Source organism: Aphanomyces invadans (genome assembly GCF_000520115.1).
Source record: "Aphanomyces invadans strain NJM9701 unplaced genomic scaffold supercont1.1, whole genome shotgun sequence".
NCBI lineage: Eukaryota > Oomycota > Saprolegniomycetes > Saprolegniales > Verrucalvaceae > Aphanomyces > Aphanomyces invadans.
The window spans coordinates 1,312,173-1,325,823 of NW_008580146.1; the positions used below are offsets into that span (position 1 = coordinate 1,312,173).

The window sequence follows — 13,651 nt, forward strand, 5'->3', positions numbered from 1 at the left end:
CTGGCCGGACAAAGATGAGGGTCGTCGATCGAGTCTTGCGCGGGGCGGTGCTGTGGCAACACGCTCATGCATGGGGTGTCATGGAATGGCTGGAAACCACAGTGCTATTGCATTCAGGTACTGCTTGAGTTTGTATTGCTCAAGCGTCAAACATGTTGCAGGAGCGAGCATACCACCCATCACAACAACGCGTTCTTGCCATCAAATCAGCTTGGAGTGGGCTTCCTTGCCGTTGCTTCAGACAAACGTGACGTACATGGTTGAGGTATTTGGATGCTCCACAGTCCTCCATGCCTGAAGCTCTTGCATCTAGCGTCGACCAGATCACAACATGAACTGGGAGTGGACTCCTGTGCTTCAAATCCAAGTGCCGTCGCATGTTCCGTTTGTGTGGAACGACACCCAGGTCGACGTTCGAAGCGAATACACTTACCGCCTTCGTTTGAATTCTTCCGTCCCATCATTGAACCGGTCGACTGTGTCATACTCATTGGCCCGAGTGTCCCCGGAATGTCTGGCATGGTCGGATCGCGCACTGTCCCTGATATATTCGCTTCGATTTCGCATGGAGAGTGCACTACCGACTGCTTTGCGAATACTGGCCTTTCTGGGAATCCTACACGTTGTGTTGGTGTTGTGGCGGAACTATCGAGACATCACGTTTTGCCCTCCGTCGAAGCCGATCAAGGCAAAAGACATACCACCGGTGCGACCTCATCACTCCATAGTACGTTCTATCACCATTTTGCAGGCAACACGCCTTCATAAAAAACAACGCAGCTACACCAGCAGTACAGACAGCGAAAGCAGCGGCCACCGGGACAGTGACGTGTCGTTGATGGAACGGCCAAGCATAATGTCAACGTCGTCGTTGTGGACGAATCGAGACAGCTTGGAGTTTGCTGATGCCGAAGCCACTTGCAAGGGATGCTCCAAGAAGTTTGGCCTCTTTCGGAGAAAAACCAGAACTTGCACCCACTGCAGCAGAACACTCTGTCGAGGGTGCCGACGGGCTAACAATGGGGTGTGCGTTTGCAGGCAGCACCATTAGGTGAGACGCGTCGGCTTTGATGCCAGAATGAAGTCCAGCTTGATATAATCGAGCGTGTTGCGCTTGTGCGGGAGACCACTAGCGCCCCCGACATGGTCTCCCTCAACCCGACTTGGACGACTGCAATGCAAAAGAGATAGATCATGTAGACGAGTTAAACGGCGCTGTCACCTTGGACTCCGCGAAGGGTCAAGGAGGGTCCGTTGTCGGCGACGGTAGCTTTGGCCATTGCCCGCTGTAGCAACCGAGCGCAACCGACATTCCCTCCAGCTTCCGCAGCTGAGAGGGCCGTGTTGTGGTCGGCGTCTTCTACGAACGGGTCGGCTTTGTTGTCCAGAAGGAGTTTGACTCCAAGGCCAAACCCACCGACTGAGGCTAGGTGGAGAGGTGTCACATGCCGCTCATCTTCCACGTTCGGGTTCGCCCCCGCTTCCAGCAATATCCTATGCAGCAAGGCCATGACATGCATCAAGATTTGTTGTGTAGGCATCGTAAACGAGGTATTACCTCATGCACTCAGTATGTCCGCCGCGAGCGGCGTAATGTAAGGCAGTCAAATTGTCGGCACTTCGAGAGTTAATATCAGGTCCATGGGAACTCGCCCATCGCTGCAGCATGCGAACATTGCCTGTTTCAGCCGCAGCCTTGGCAAAGGACGGGAGGGTCCCTGGAGTCGTGTCGATGCCATGGCCGTTGCGGGACGAGTTCTCCGTTCGTTTGGTACGGAATGCTTTCTTCGCCATGTACTGCAACTGCTCGCGCTGGTGCGAGGATGCTGTAACAAGGACGATCAATATCATAAGGCCGAGCACACCGACGCCAATGGCGAGCGGTTGGATGTGGCTGCCGTCGGTGTTCATGACGATGTTGCTGCCGTGGAGGAATGTCGGAGTGCGAGGGGTGTGAATGCTGCACGAGTAATTCATGAATAAGGCGCTCGGATTGGTGGAATTATGGTAGATGTTCCAAATTGTAGCCAATCCACGATGACCATTTGGCATCAAGATACACCATGGCGGTCGTCGGGCTCTTTGTACATGGCCACACGATCGCGAATGTCCTGTTGCTCCTGAGCTATGCTGCTGCCCGATAGTGCACACAAGTGACAGGCTCAAGGAAAGAGAATCTTGGCTCGGCCTCACGCGGGTACGAAGTTGGACCATGCACTACGTTTCGTGGCCTTTGCGTCACGATGGGCTGCTCAACAGGAACACCAAGTACTCCTTATCTTGGTCAGCTTCATCGTCTTCAACTATCGCAAGAAAGCAACTGTAGACGGCGCCACCGCGATGACATTTTTGTACTCGAAAGGAGCGATTGGGGGACTCTTCTACCTTCTCGACACGACGCTCTTTGCATGCTACACTGTCGCTGCCCTCGGTAAACTACCTCCACCTTCCCAACATGGACTTGCATGCTAGATATAGCAATTTTCTTCGCTGTGCCGTATCCAAAGTACGCGGGCCCGCAGACGTATACCACGTTGACTGGTTCATTCGTTGACCAACATGTTCGTAGCAACATATCGGACGGGCAGTGGCTCGTCTACTTCCACGCTGACAGTTGCGACGAATGCATCTACCATGACGCCATGTTTGCCGACTTGTCTCTGGCGTACGTACGACATCTCGACTGCTGTCGCACTTCCTTTGTGGATCGTAGCCACGGCACAGATTCCATTCGATTTGGCCGCCTCGACGTCGAAGTGCATCCTGAGATTGCGCTGGACTTGAAAATCGACACGAACGCAACGACGACGACGCAACTCACGTCCCTCGTGCTCTTTAACGGCGGGAGGTAAATCAAGCGCCTCCCTCGCCTCGACCACACCGAGGCAGTCGTCCGCACCATCCTCGATTTGGTACACCTGGATTGCATGGGCCATCTCTCAGTATCCTGCCATTGCGTAGCATGGCGTGGCCGTGTACTTTGTAAGTCTGCAACAGAGCAAGTCCAAATAGGATCTTTGGGTGCCTCCGTCATACACAGACATAGGTGGATTCATTTACATTGGATTAGAGAACGAGGGGATGGCGGGTCGAGCAAGTCGTTGTTTGTTCGCCAGCGTTCATGTGGTTGCTCGAGCGGACGGCAGGTGCTGGCGTGATTATTTTGGAGTTGGAATTCTACAAACGTCAGAGGGATGAGACTACGTGGACGAGGACAATGCACGGAGACTTACCGCTCGTACACTGCGTTGGGTTCGCTTGGAGACGATGCTTCAGTGGAAGGAGGTTTTCGGGAAGCTGTGTGAAAGATGGCAAAGTCTTCTGTCATCGAGTTGGTTCGACCAGCGCGGTGATCGATACCGTCGTAAACGTTGGGGTACTGGTGGTGAGCACCCATGCTTGACGGGATCTTGGTCTCAGGGAAGTAGAGCAGGTATCGCCACTTGCTTTCGATGCGCACTTGCCAGAAGATGAACGAAAGGGCGGCGATGGCCGTCATGCCGATGCCGGCAATTGCTGTTTTTTCAAACTGGACCCAACCGACCCACGACACTGTGCAAAGGAAGAGAAAGATGCCCATGCGAAAGAATTTGTAAGCGAGAAGCCAGTCTTGCTCGCACCGCTTGAGCCACCACTCGTAGAACGGAGACTCGACGTCGAGTTGGTCGAACGTGAGCTGCCGCAAATCAGACTCAAGCTCTTGTGATGCATACCTAGTAATCGTGAGATGAAGAAAAACCTCGTAAAAATCGCGTACTGGGTAATGGCCAGGAGAAGAAGTGTGCACATGAGCATGCAGCAGAGCATGCACAAGATTACAGCGGCACTCGTGGTCCCATAAAAGAACATAACAATGTTCGACACGTCATCCGGCAGACTGATCTCGACATTCGCCACCATGGCAAACCCGCCCAGGAGAGCTGACAAGTTTGACACAGCCGAGAGTTGCTCGCTGCGCGCGTCTGTGATCCGGCGTTCATTTTCCAGCTTGTTCAATCTTTTCTCGCGCTCGACGTCTTCATTTCGCCACTTGAATGCCCGCGTGATATCGTCCTCTCGCCACTGTTTCTCCTGCTCTCGGTGACGAATGTCATCATCACGCCATTGCTGCGCCATCTTCAAGTCATACGTCCCGATCAAAGACCCGATCACGGCGCTTGCCATGGTGCGACGCGAACCTTGTGAACTCTAATTTGGCTACGTTGCAGAATTGGTGCCCATGTAATATAATATATCTCGATATGCTTGGCCTGATAAATGTATAGATATTATGATGCACGGAAATAATCATTTTGCATTGATTTTGTCTAAGCAATATGATTGCGAAGATTCTACATTTGGATTGGCTATAATTCAAGCTTATGTGAATTTGATTGGCTGTAGTCATGCGCCTGCAACAGTGCATTCACGACTGAGAGTTTACAAGCTCGAGAGAAGTTGCCATGTCTGCCCTCATGCTCGAGAGCCTCATCGGGACATACGACCAACGTAACTCGTCGACGTGGCGAAGAGAGGACATACGGCATCGTGAGCAAGAGTGTCAGTGGCGGACAGACGATCTTCAGCGCGAGCAAGAGTGGCGGGGGCAAGATATCCGCCGCATCAAAATCCAGGTACGTCCAACATGAATGTCGCTGGACATGTCAACTTGATCGCAATCGATGCAGGCGAAGCTAGAAAACGAACGTCGCCAAGCTGACACGCGATCCGAACAGCTCTCGGCCGTGTCTTCCCTTGGTGCGTTGTTGGGTGGGTTTGCGTTGATTTCCGTGATCAACGTGAGTTTACCCGATCCGATCAATTTGGATCTGCTCTGGGTTTATGGCATCACTTCAGCACTTTGTGTACGTCCTCGAATTCATTGGCATGACTTGATTAGCTTCCACAGATTTGCACGATGGTTGTCTCGTCCGTGACTTTCACAGTGCTTCTGGTCGCTGTCACGCGTTACTCGGCCCATGAACTCGAGTATGACGTCCGTGCGCTCCAAGATCAGGACATCGACTTCGAGTCACCCTTTTATACGTGGTGGTTGAAGAAATGCGAGACCGACTGGCTCCTAGGCTATCTTCTCTTTCGAGCGGGTTCGTGACTCATTGCCTTCTGACTCGCTTGCTAAACCAATCTTCTAGGGGTGACGTTGTTCCTAATTGAACTCGGCATCGTGTCGTGGGTGCAGTACAGCCGATGGGAAGCAACATCCATCAGCATTTCCGTGGTGGCAGGGATCGGCCTGCTCATTTGGCAGTTCCGAATCTTGAGTAAGTGGCGATACTTGATGAAGGCACCTCCCGTCAAGGTGAGCGGTGTCGCCCGAGAGATCGTGACGCCGCCCACGACGTAATCGACAGCCTCTCCCTTGTGCGGCCATAGACGTCATATACCATCGTCCATTTTTCTTTTTCAGTATTATGCTGCAATATTTATGAAAGTAGTGACTAAACTATTTCGCTCGAAATAGTTCTCCTTTGACATGACTTATAGAAAATTTGAATTCTTGCCAAGGAAGCATTGGGAACATGTCCAATATGGCAAGTCTAAACTTCCATCCTACCCACGAGGCGCAGTAAAATGAACGTAGTTGCCAGTAACAGTATTTTGAGCGATTCTGTTGTGTACCCCCACACATAACAATAAACGTCAACTATTGTTTGCCAATCAGGATCGTCTCCAAACAAGGCGACCGCCAATCAAACTCGAGTGCGTTTTAGTGAGCGAAATTTAATAAAAGTACGATTTGGATTTCGTACCAATCAGGCGGCACTGGCAGCTGACAAGATGCTTCGACTGAAGTGCGCCGATCCCGCCGCCAGTGGCATGGCGTCCGCGTTGCATCGGTTCATGGGGATATATGATGTCAAGAATTCGAGGTCATGGCGCTTGGAAGACATGGATTACCGAAGTCAAGAGATCCAGCGACGCGAAGAACTCATCCAGAGAAAGTTGGAATGGCGCCGGGACGACATCAATCGGACACGTCGCATTTACAAGTTGGCAAACGAAAGGCGCCTAGTCGACTCCCGTGCTTACCAATTATCCGCGCTATCTGGAGTGTCCTTGGTTGTTTCCATCTTCTCACGCCAAGCTTACGTGGAAAGCCACCCACCCGAATCGACCCATTCGACGTTGGTGTTCTTCCAAGGCTCCGTCAGCGTCATCTCCATGCTGTGCTTGATGTTGTGCATGTTGCGCTGCCTTATGCTCACGATTGCTACCCTCAAGTATATGCAGGGCAGACCCTCGATCTTCATTGCCTGATGGTGTCATTCACGATAGCTATGCCGCGACCCAACTTGAACAAGAGCTGACCCTCGTTCCAAACGATCTCCTCGACTCCGACTCGCCGTTCACATTATGGTGGCAGGATCAGTGTGCAGTGGATTGGATCTGGGCGTACAGGCTCTTCCTTGCAGGTAACTTGGCCTTGTCGTGGGTGTTTTCAGAATCAGCCCCCTCTCTCGTAGGCCTTGCGTTCGTGCCGATCTCGCTCGTCCTTATGAACGCTGCGTTGTACAAATGGTCATGGTTCAGCGTCGGCGGGATGGTGGCCCTCTTCTTTCTCCTTTGGCAATTCAAAGTCGAGGGCAAGTGGCGATACGTCTTGCATGCGCAACGCAGCTCGGCCCAACCAGGTCCCCCTTAAGTTAATACGCCCTCTTATATCGATCGAAACACCCGTCCACGAGTGTTTGGTCCAGCTGGCCCACAAAGAGCAATGGCACTGCCGCTCAAACTACACGAGCGCTGCATGACATTGCAGCATAGTCAAGGATTCCCTTGAATGAATGGAGCAGAAAACAAATGGACCATGGCGTGTGTGTACCGATAGCTTAAATCAACCCTTTCTTGATCAGCATCGCTTCGATATTGGGGTCGCGGCCACGGAAGAGTCGGTACCCTTCCATGAGGTCTCGCGTGTTGCCGGCCGAGTAAATAAACTTCTTGGCACGGTCGGCCGTGCCCTTGTCAAAGATGTTGCCTGTTTCGACAAACGCTTGGAAAGCGTCGGCGTCGAGAACTTCGGCCCACAAGTACACGTAGTACCCCGACGCGTAGCTTGACGACGCAAACAGGTGGCTAAAGTGGGGAATGCGGTGGCGCATCACAATGCCCGGCGGCATCTCGAGTTTCTTGAGTGTGGCCTTTTCAAACTCTGTCAAATCGAGGCCGTCGACGTCTTCAATTGCGTGCAGCGCCTGGTCGACCAATGCACTCGCAGTGTACTCGACGGTGGCGAACCCTTGTTGAAACTTGAGCGCGGCCATGACCTTGGCCAGCAACTCGGCCGGGATCGGTTCGTTCGTTTTATAGTGGCGGGCGTGGACGGCCAAAACTTCGGGCTGACGCACCCAGTGTTCCATGAGCTGGGACGGCAACTCGACAAAATCCTTGAGCACGTTCGTGCTGGCCAGGCGCTGGTACGTCACGTCCGAGAGCATGCCGTGCAACCCATGACCGAATTCATGGAAGAGAGTGACGCAGTCGTCAAACGAGAGAAGCGTCGGGTTGCCCTTGGTGAAGTTGTTGTTGTTGATCACGATAGGGATTTCAGACGTGTTGATGTCGTCAATATTGCGGCTCTGCGATCGGAACTCGCTCATCCAAGCACCGCTGTTCTTGTGCGGGCGCGCAAAGTTGTCATGCAAAAAGAGCGCCACAATGTCGCCCGACGGACCCTTCACTTGGTACACCTGCACGTCCGGGTGGTATGTCTTCAAGTCTTGACGGAGCTCAAACGTGAGGCCGTACAGTCGGTTCGCCACGTCAAACACGGCTTCAACCATGCGCTCCAAGCTAAAGTAGGGCTTGACGATGGCGTCGTCCAGGTCGTACTTCGCCGCGCGAACCTTCTCTGAGTAGAATCGCCAGTCGGACGCGCGGACTTCAGCGCTTTCACCCTTGGACACGGCGTAGGCAGACAAGACTTCGCGCTCCTTGTTGGCAGCGACTTTGGCAGGAGTCCACACGCGGTTCAATAACTCTAGCACCTTTTCTGGGGTTTGCGCCATCGTGTCTACGGTCTGGTAATCCGCAAAGTTTTTGTATCCATGCAGCTTTGCTTGCTGCGATCGGAGCTTGAGAATCTTCACCGCTACGCTCAAGTTGTCGCGATCGGGGGAGAGCTCTCCACGGGACGTCCATGCCTTCCACACGCGCTCGCGGGCGTCGCGGTTGGGGCAGAATGTGAGGAAAGGTTCGACGAGGGATCGGCCAAGGGTGATCACATGGCCGTCCAAGTTCCGGTCCGCAGCAGCTTGGCGAGCGGCCGCAACAATGTCGGTAGGCACACCTTCGAGTTCGGCCAAAGTAACAGGGACCGTGACTTCGCTTTCGTCAGTGGTGACTTGTTGACGGAAATGCGTCGTCAATTCCGCCAATTCCTTCACAATCGCGTTGTATTTGTCTTGTGTTTCTTTGTCAAAGAGCGCGCCTTCGCGAACAAAGTCCAAATAGAAACGTTCGACGAGGCGGACTTGCACAGGGGTGTACCCAGCCGAGTTACGGTCATTGTATACATGTTGGATGCGTTCAAAGAGCCCAGGGAATGTCGTAACTTTCGACGAATGCTCGGCCAGCGGCCCAGCGAGCTCCGATTCAACAGCTTGGAGGTCCGGAGGGCAGTAGGACGCTGTGAGGTTGTAGTACACACCTTCAACACGTTTGAAGAGGGCACCGGCACGATCAAACGTCTTAATCGTGTTGTCGAACGTGGGTTCCTCGGGGTTGTTGGCAATTTGCTTCAGTTCTTCCAAGTGCTTTGCTTTGGTGTATTCGAACGCAGGTTGAAAGTGGCATGCTTTGATTTCTTCGAAAGGTGGGAACGAGAACGGGCGCACGGACCAGTCCGCGAGAAGGGGATTATTTGAAGTGGATGTCATCGTACGCACGCAGAGAGTTGGAAGGAGCGAGCGCCGACGGAATGAGGAGCGGAGAAGTGCGTTCGTGGTGGCAGATTGCTGAATGAGAACCGTGGTGGATGGAAGCAGGTTGGAAGGAATGTGGCCACACAACCGTGGGACGTAAAGGAATTGGGCAATGCATTCTCTTAATTAAATACATAACCTACAACTTTTTCGTGCAATGACAATCGATGTGGTGGTGCTCACAAGGTCGGAAATACGGTTAAGGTAATTGGGGACTTACAGCGAGATTTTATTGATAATAATTGGTGAATTTCAATGACTTTTTTACGATAGTTTAGCATGTCCGCGAGATTTTGCAACTTCAACCTGGAGGTACCCACTGCGCGAGAATGTGTTGGTGGCGGAACGCATCATCAACACACAAACGATATTACTCTTCCTCGTATGAAGTTAGTGTATGACCAATCTCCAGGCCAGGATTGGATTATAAAGCGTACTGTTCGTACTCCATCCTCCTGAACACGTACATGGAGGAGTCGCTCCGGACACTCCTTTTCATTGGCCATCGAAGTCACCAATCAGCGATCAGATTGTCGGTTCGCGGGCCAATCAGGTTTGTCGACGTCAACCTGAAAAGCATCAAGCTGAGCATTGATAGCATCACCTCCAACCTGACGAGAGCGGAATGTCCTCGCAGGTACGAAAAGCGCAACGAGCAGCTACACCAACTCTTGACTGTATTCCGACTGCCTGTGATGTTGTATAGTCGATGCAATTGCCATAGCTGGCCAGTCCAGACTCAACCCTGGTGCTGCCCCGCCGTTTCACTCAGGGGCCGTTACGTTGCCGTTTCCGCGACGTTTCGGGCCCCATATTTCCACGGGTGGCCAATCGGGCGACGGAAAATCTTTCGTTCCTCAGACGCAGGCACCACATGCATCGTCCCAACCTCCGAACCAGCTCACACCCTCTGTCGGCATGCTCCATGCCATTCTTGAATCGGTCGCCTGTACCGCATGAACATGGACGACAACTCCTTTGTCAAGTCATTCTTCATGGAAGAGGGCGCGACGATGAACCATGCGTTGAGCCACACGCAGCACCGGCCCCGCACCAGAACGTAAGAAACCTTTGGCCTCCACGTCGACAAATCAGTCGCCTCTGACTACAATACATCCATGGTATAGTGAGAGTCCTTTCAACGAAAATGATCTCTTCTCTGGGTACACCATCGAAGATCCCCTAGCGGACGTCAAGCACGATGCAGGCAGTCAAGGTGGCATGTTCGAGCCCCTCGACCACACCCATGCCCCTCTCACTCCGCTACACAAAGTCGATTTTGTGTCGTACCCTGGTTTTCATGACTTTGAATTGCGCGTTCCTCAGTTGGCCTCAACGCCAAACAGCTCGTTCGAACCTGTGTACACATCTTTCATGCCTCATGGCCACCACCACAACGCACCATCGTCGTCGACAGCGCAATTCTCCGTCCCCCAAAACTACCAACAACCCTACCTTCACCCTGCTCAGGTTCAGCCGTCGTCGTTCGTGTGTCAAGACTCGATGGGGGGCTTGCGAGCGAATACGACCATTTCGACGTCCCCAGCCATCGAAGTGCGAAAATTTCCCGTCGACCCCGACTTTCGCAGGTTCCAGCTGGGCAGCCACGTCCTGCCGCCGCCAGTGCACCACCATCGATCTGTGTCGGACTACGCGGCGAAACCTCCGCAGCCGGTGCTAAAGGTCCCCCTTCAGCGAGCGACAACAGTCCCAGCGCCGAACCAACAAGTTGTCCCACCCTACAAGTCCAAGGGAAAGCGGTGTACAGAAAATGGTTGCACGAGGCGAGCACAATCGAACAATCGATGCAAAGCGCATGGCGGTGGCGCGAGATGCCAGCACCCTGATTGCCCCAAAAGTTCTCAAGGGGGGGGATTCTGTCGGGCGCACGGTGGAGGCAAAAAGTGCGAATTTGCAGGATGCACCAAGGGCCAGCAACGCAAGGGATTTTGCTACGCCCATGGTGGAATTCGCAAGTGTAAACATGCTCAATGCGACAAGAAGGATCGAGGGAATGGGTATTGCATCGCCCACGGCGGAGGCAAGCGATGCACGAGCGACGGGTGCATGAATGCTGTGCGGAAGGGCCGATTTTGCAGGGCTCACCTTCCCGCCGGCAGCAACGACTGACCCTTCACCAGAACATGGTCCATTGTCGACCTCCAACGACATGTAAACAGTACATGAAAGCTTTTATCGACGTTTGTTTTCAAGTTGGGGACTTCCGATGCTGCATGGTCCAGAAACAACGGCCGTCGCGGTCCATCCCGTTTTGCTCTCGTCACGTTGTATAGAGGAAGCGTGGATGGCACTGAGAAGATTGGTATTGATGTGGGCGTTTATGCGACAACCACTGTCTCTTCAGTCGAGTTTCGGGACGTCGGGCGCCAACGGCACCGTTTTGCGCTGGAATACGGAAAAGAGCGCCGAAAGGAGCGTGCGCAGGATCACTGCGACGCCACAGAGGACGGCGCCGTAAACCGCATACACGTCGAACAAGTACGTCTTGACAAATGGCTGTGTGTGGCGGGCGGGAATCAGGGCCAACGCGCCGCGGTCCGCCACGGCTAACACGATATTTGCAGCTTCAACGACACCCCCGGCGCTGGTCAAGAGGCCACCGAGGCGGGTCGCAGCTTTGGCAAACCTACGCAAGTCCATCAACCACATGTCATTGCATAGAGTCACCGATTCGGTGAACTGTGTACCGATCATGAGCAAGAAGAAGCTGGGCGGCATGGCGAAGGTTTTCGACCGTCAACTCGGTCGCCTCAATCGACACGCCCGCGCCAGCCCGGATCACTCGGTCCACGAACTCAGCCTGAACTTTAGTTAGCCCACAACATTCGAGGTAGCGAGACACAACCTGTTCCGCAGAGAATGGAATGCCAAGGATGGGTCGACCCGCACACAGCGCTTCTTGCGCGTGGTTGAACCCCCCGGCCGTGACAAAGAATGCGGCGTGGTGGAGCACTGCCGTATGCGCAATGCGTGGACTAAAGTACACTTCCCACGACTCAAACGCATGGAGCAGTGGTGCGGCGTCGTCGTCGTCGGTGTTCCAAGCCTTGTGCTGCACACACAGTCGATGGCCATCAACAACTCGATCGGAAGACTACGACGGGTCGTACCATGTCAGCCGTCAGCTTCCACACCACGCGCAGATCGAGCTCCCGCAGCACAGTGATCTGCAGCCATGGAAGCGGTGAGATGTCGTGCGATATCAAAGTACAGCGTACGATTTGTGTCATGACTTCCATCGACAGGACCACGTCCGGTCCAAAGTCCACATATACGACATAATACGGGTCCGTTTCCCGTGGAGAAATGTTAAACCAGGACTCGAGGTCTGCATCCATCGGTGTGACAGCACGGCGGCGAAGCGCGCCAACCTAGACGCATCACCATGACCAGGCGCAAGCGCTTCACCCGATGCCTTACCATGCGGTGAAGGGGTGTCAGCGGCCGCGGGTACTCGAGCCCAAACGCAGAGTTGGTCAGCACTACATTTACATTGTTGGACAGGATCTTGGAAGCGACCGACGATCCGGTCGCGTCGTGGAGGTGGGCAGCCAAGCCCAAGTTGAGCAAGCGAAAGCGTAGCCGAAAATATCCGTTCATGCAGCGTTGATACACCGTCATGGCATCCATGATGGGGTGGTGCGACAACGGCGCGGGAACGTACGCCGGGGGGTCGTCAATGTCGAGGAGGAGAAAGGGGTTGTTGATCACGCAAGGTATTCCGAGTGAAGCGCCCACGTCCATTCCAGCAAATGAGTACCGGTCCACAACCTACAACAAGTCCGTTGGCTGGACGATGGAGAAAACCACAATTGTACAATAATCGACGGCGGATCCTCCGTAAAATCCTCTAGGAGCGGGTGCAGCATAGGCTGGTGATACGAAGCGTAGTGTTGAAGGGACGACAAGTAGCTCGAGTGCACACCGACATTGCCAACCTGTTTCGAGCGCATGAGGAGGACAGCAAGGAATGTGCCGATGCAAGTACCGCCGTTTTGATCGTTAGCGGGTGGGACGACACAGACATTGTGCCAAGGGATATGAACTCGAGCCCGGGAACATCACTTACCCAACTGCGACATATCTGCAACATGGATGGACTAGTCAGCGCCAGGACATTGAAAATACTAGCTTGGTCTACCTCTGGCATGGCGACGCTAACCCGATATCCTCGCTGCAGCAGCTCTTCCGCAAGATGCTTCAAAGGCAATACACGCTCCATGACGGGGATGCTGACCATGGACACGTACACGGCCGAGGTTGACGTGGCGGAGGTCTGGAACGACGCCGCGACGGTAGTCGGGAGGCCAATGGCAGCGATGTGTTCACCCAATACATACGTCACAACAAACAGGAGCACGAGCATGAAGAAGCACTGCTTGAAGATGCTCGATCGACCGCTGGTGATGGTACAGCTCGCAGTGCCGATGGGCTGTGCAACTATAGCCACAGGAAGCCCTCCATTCCACTCGACACCACGCATCGCCTGCTTTTCATGGTGGCACGACGACTTGGGTTGTACTCGGACCTGGGTAATGCCTCGTTCCACTGGTACAGCCACATTTGGCACAGATGCTGCCATCGCTACCGCAGCCAGCGGTGGCGACGCACTCTCGGTGATCGGATTCATGCCCACTCGCCAAGGCGATTTCTTGGCAGCAATTACTGGCCCATGCATTTTTATTCGATCTATGGGATGCTGAAAA

General features: G+C 53.7%; 8 protein-coding genes across 9 annotated transcripts; 4 read left to right on the forward strand and 4 right to left on the reverse strand.

Annotated features, from left to right (window-relative positions):
- Nucleotides 1–737: 737 nt before the first annotated feature.
- H310_00381 lies at nt 738–1,958 on the reverse strand. Of its 2 annotated transcripts, XM_008863153.1 has the most exons (3): nt 1,559–1,911; nt 1,223–1,494; nt 738–1,171 (listed from the first exon to the last, which is right to left on the reverse strand). In XM_008863153.1, exons 1-3 carry the CDS (start codon nt 1,909–1,911, stop codon nt 1,014–1,016), a joined length of 783 nt encoding a protein of 260 aa, XP_008861375.1. In that variant the 3' UTR covers nt 738–1,013. The 2 variants fall into 2 exon arrangements, with proteins under 2 accessions (XP_008861375.1, XP_008861376.1); XM_008863154.1 differs by lacking the exon at nt 738–1,171 and having other exon boundaries at nt 1,178–1,494; nt 1,559–1,958.
- Nucleotides 1,959–2,063: 105 nt separating this feature from the next.
- H310_00382 (hypothetical protein) lies at nt 2,064–3,051 on the forward strand (the record flags this gene model as incomplete). The annotated part of the gene is made up of 6 exons (XM_008863155.1): nt 2,064–2,084; nt 2,145–2,204; nt 2,260–2,431; nt 2,479–2,665; nt 2,714–2,912; nt 2,962–3,051. 5 exons carry the CDS (start codon nt 2,064–2,066, stop codon nt 2,850–2,852), a joined length of 579 nt encoding a protein of 192 aa, XP_008861377.1. The 3' UTR covers nt 2,853–2,912; nt 2,962–3,051.
- Nucleotides 2,983–4,198, reverse strand: H310_00383 (hypothetical protein). The gene is made up of 3 exons (XM_008863156.1): nt 3,758–4,198; nt 3,234–3,713; nt 2,983–3,177 (listed from the first exon to the last, which is right to left on the reverse strand). Exons 1-3 carry the CDS (start codon nt 4,162–4,164, stop codon nt 3,159–3,161), a joined length of 906 nt encoding a protein of 301 aa, XP_008861378.1. The 5' UTR covers nt 4,165–4,198; the 3' UTR covers nt 2,983–3,158.
- A 216-nt stretch (nt 4,199–4,414) lies between these two features.
- On the forward strand, nt 4,415–5,496 carry H310_00384 (hypothetical protein). Its single transcript, XM_008863157.1, has 4 exons — nt 4,415–4,613; nt 4,668–4,844; nt 4,889–5,084; nt 5,133–5,496. Exons 1-4 carry the CDS (start codon nt 4,443–4,445, stop codon nt 5,342–5,344), a joined length of 756 nt encoding a protein of 251 aa, XP_008861379.1. The 5' UTR covers nt 4,415–4,442; the 3' UTR covers nt 5,345–5,496.
- Nucleotides 5,497–5,752: 256 nt separating this feature from the next.
- Nucleotides 5,753–6,806, forward strand: H310_00385 (hypothetical protein). The gene is made up of 3 exons (XM_008863158.1): nt 5,753–6,221; nt 6,277–6,413; nt 6,465–6,806. The coding sequence occupies exons 1-3, from the start codon at nt 5,779–5,781 to the stop codon at nt 6,641–6,643; spliced, it is 759 nt and encodes a 252-aa protein (XP_008861380.1). The 5' UTR covers nt 5,753–5,778; the 3' UTR covers nt 6,644–6,806.
- H310_00386 (hypothetical protein) lies at nt 6,787–9,002 on the reverse strand. The gene has a single exon (XM_008863159.1). It carries the CDS (start codon nt 8,877–8,879, stop codon nt 6,831–6,833), a length of 2,049 nt encoding a protein of 682 aa, XP_008861381.1. The 5' UTR covers nt 8,880–9,002; the 3' UTR covers nt 6,787–6,830.
- A 755-nt stretch (nt 9,003–9,757) lies between these two features.
- On the forward strand, nt 9,758–11,124 carry H310_00387 (hypothetical protein). Its single transcript, XM_008863160.1, has 2 exons — nt 9,758–9,984; nt 10,052–11,124. The coding sequence occupies exons 1-2, from the start codon at nt 9,881–9,883 to the stop codon at nt 11,052–11,054; spliced, it is 1,107 nt and encodes a 368-aa protein (XP_008861382.1). The 5' UTR covers nt 9,758–9,880; the 3' UTR covers nt 11,055–11,124.
- On the reverse strand, nt 11,120–13,616 carry H310_00388 (hypothetical protein). Its single transcript, XM_008863161.1, has 9 exons — nt 13,087–13,616; nt 12,934–13,029; nt 12,764–12,883; nt 12,366–12,716; nt 12,164–12,316; nt 12,056–12,112; nt 11,791–11,997; nt 11,633–11,745; nt 11,120–11,571 (listed from the first exon to the last, which is right to left on the reverse strand). The coding sequence occupies exons 1-9, from the start codon at nt 13,573–13,575 to the stop codon at nt 11,286–11,288; spliced, it is 1,872 nt and encodes a 623-aa protein (XP_008861383.1). The 5' UTR covers nt 13,576–13,616; the 3' UTR covers nt 11,120–11,285.
- Nucleotides 13,617–13,651: the final 35 nt, after the last annotated feature.

Excerpts from the sequence above, each read along its gene's own strand:
- H310_00388 (XM_008863161.1), bottom strand. The coding sequence starts at position 13,575 with ATGAATCCGATCACCGAGAGTGCGTCGCCACCGCTGGCTGCGGTAGCG. Across the intron at positions 12,113-12,163 it reads TGGAAGTCATGACACAAATC|ATCACTGTGCTGCGGGAGCT; the intron begins GTACGCTGTACT and ends CCATGGCTGCAG. Across the intron at positions 11,572-11,632 it reads CTTCTTCTTGCTCATGATCG|GTTTGCCAAAGCTGCGACCC; the intron begins GTACACAGTTCA and ends GGACTTGCGTAG.
- H310_00381 (XM_008863153.1), bottom strand. The coding sequence starts at position 1,911 with ATGAACACCGACGGCAGCCACATCCAACCGCTCGCCATTGGCGTCGGT. Across the intron at positions 1,495-1,558 it reads GGACATACTGAGTGCATGAG|GATATTGCTGGAAGCGGGGG; the intron begins GTAATACCTCGT and ends CTTGCTGCATAG. Across the intron at positions 1,172-1,222 it reads GACCCTTCGCGGAGTCCAAG|TCGTCCAAGTCGGGTTGAGG; the intron begins GTGACAGCGCCG and ends TTTGCATTGCAG.
- H310_00383 (XM_008863156.1), bottom strand. The coding sequence starts at position 4,164 with ATGGCAAGCGCCGTGATCGGGTCTTTGATCGGGACGTATGACTTGAAG. Across the intron at positions 3,714-3,757 it reads CTTCTCCTGGCCATTACCCA|GTATGCATCACAAGAGCTTG; the intron begins GTACGCGATTTT and ends CACGATTACTAG.
- H310_00386 (XM_008863159.1), bottom strand. The coding sequence starts at position 8,879 with ATGACATCCACTTCAAATAATCCCCTTCTCGCGGACTGGTCCGTGCGC.
- H310_00385 (XM_008863158.1), top strand. The coding sequence starts at position 5,779 with ATGCTTCGACTGAAGTGCGCCGATCCCGCCGCCAGTGGCATGGCGTCC. Across the intron at positions 6,222-6,276 it reads CTCACGATTGCTACCCTCAA|CTATGCCGCGACCCAACTTG; the intron begins GTATATGCAGGG and ends CATTCACGATAG. Across the intron at positions 6,414-6,464 it reads GTACAGGCTCTTCCTTGCAG|GCCTTGCGTTCGTGCCGATC; the intron begins GTAACTTGGCCT and ends CCTCTCTCGTAG.
- H310_00387 (XM_008863160.1), top strand. The coding sequence starts at position 9,881 with ATGAACATGGACGACAACTCCTTTGTCAAGTCATTCTTCATGGAAGAG. Across the intron at positions 9,985-10,051 it reads CACCGGCCCCGCACCAGAAC|TGAGAGTCCTTTCAACGAAA; the intron begins GTAAGAAACCTT and ends TCCATGGTATAG.
- H310_00384 (XM_008863157.1), top strand. The coding sequence starts at position 4,443 with ATGTCTGCCCTCATGCTCGAGAGCCTCATCGGGACATACGACCAACGT. Across the intron at positions 4,845-4,888 it reads GCATCACTTCAGCACTTTGT|ATTTGCACGATGGTTGTCTC; the intron begins GTACGTCCTCGA and ends TAGCTTCCACAG. Across the intron at positions 5,085-5,132 it reads CTATCTTCTCTTTCGAGCGG|GGGTGACGTTGTTCCTAATT; the intron begins GTTCGTGACTCA and ends CCAATCTTCTAG.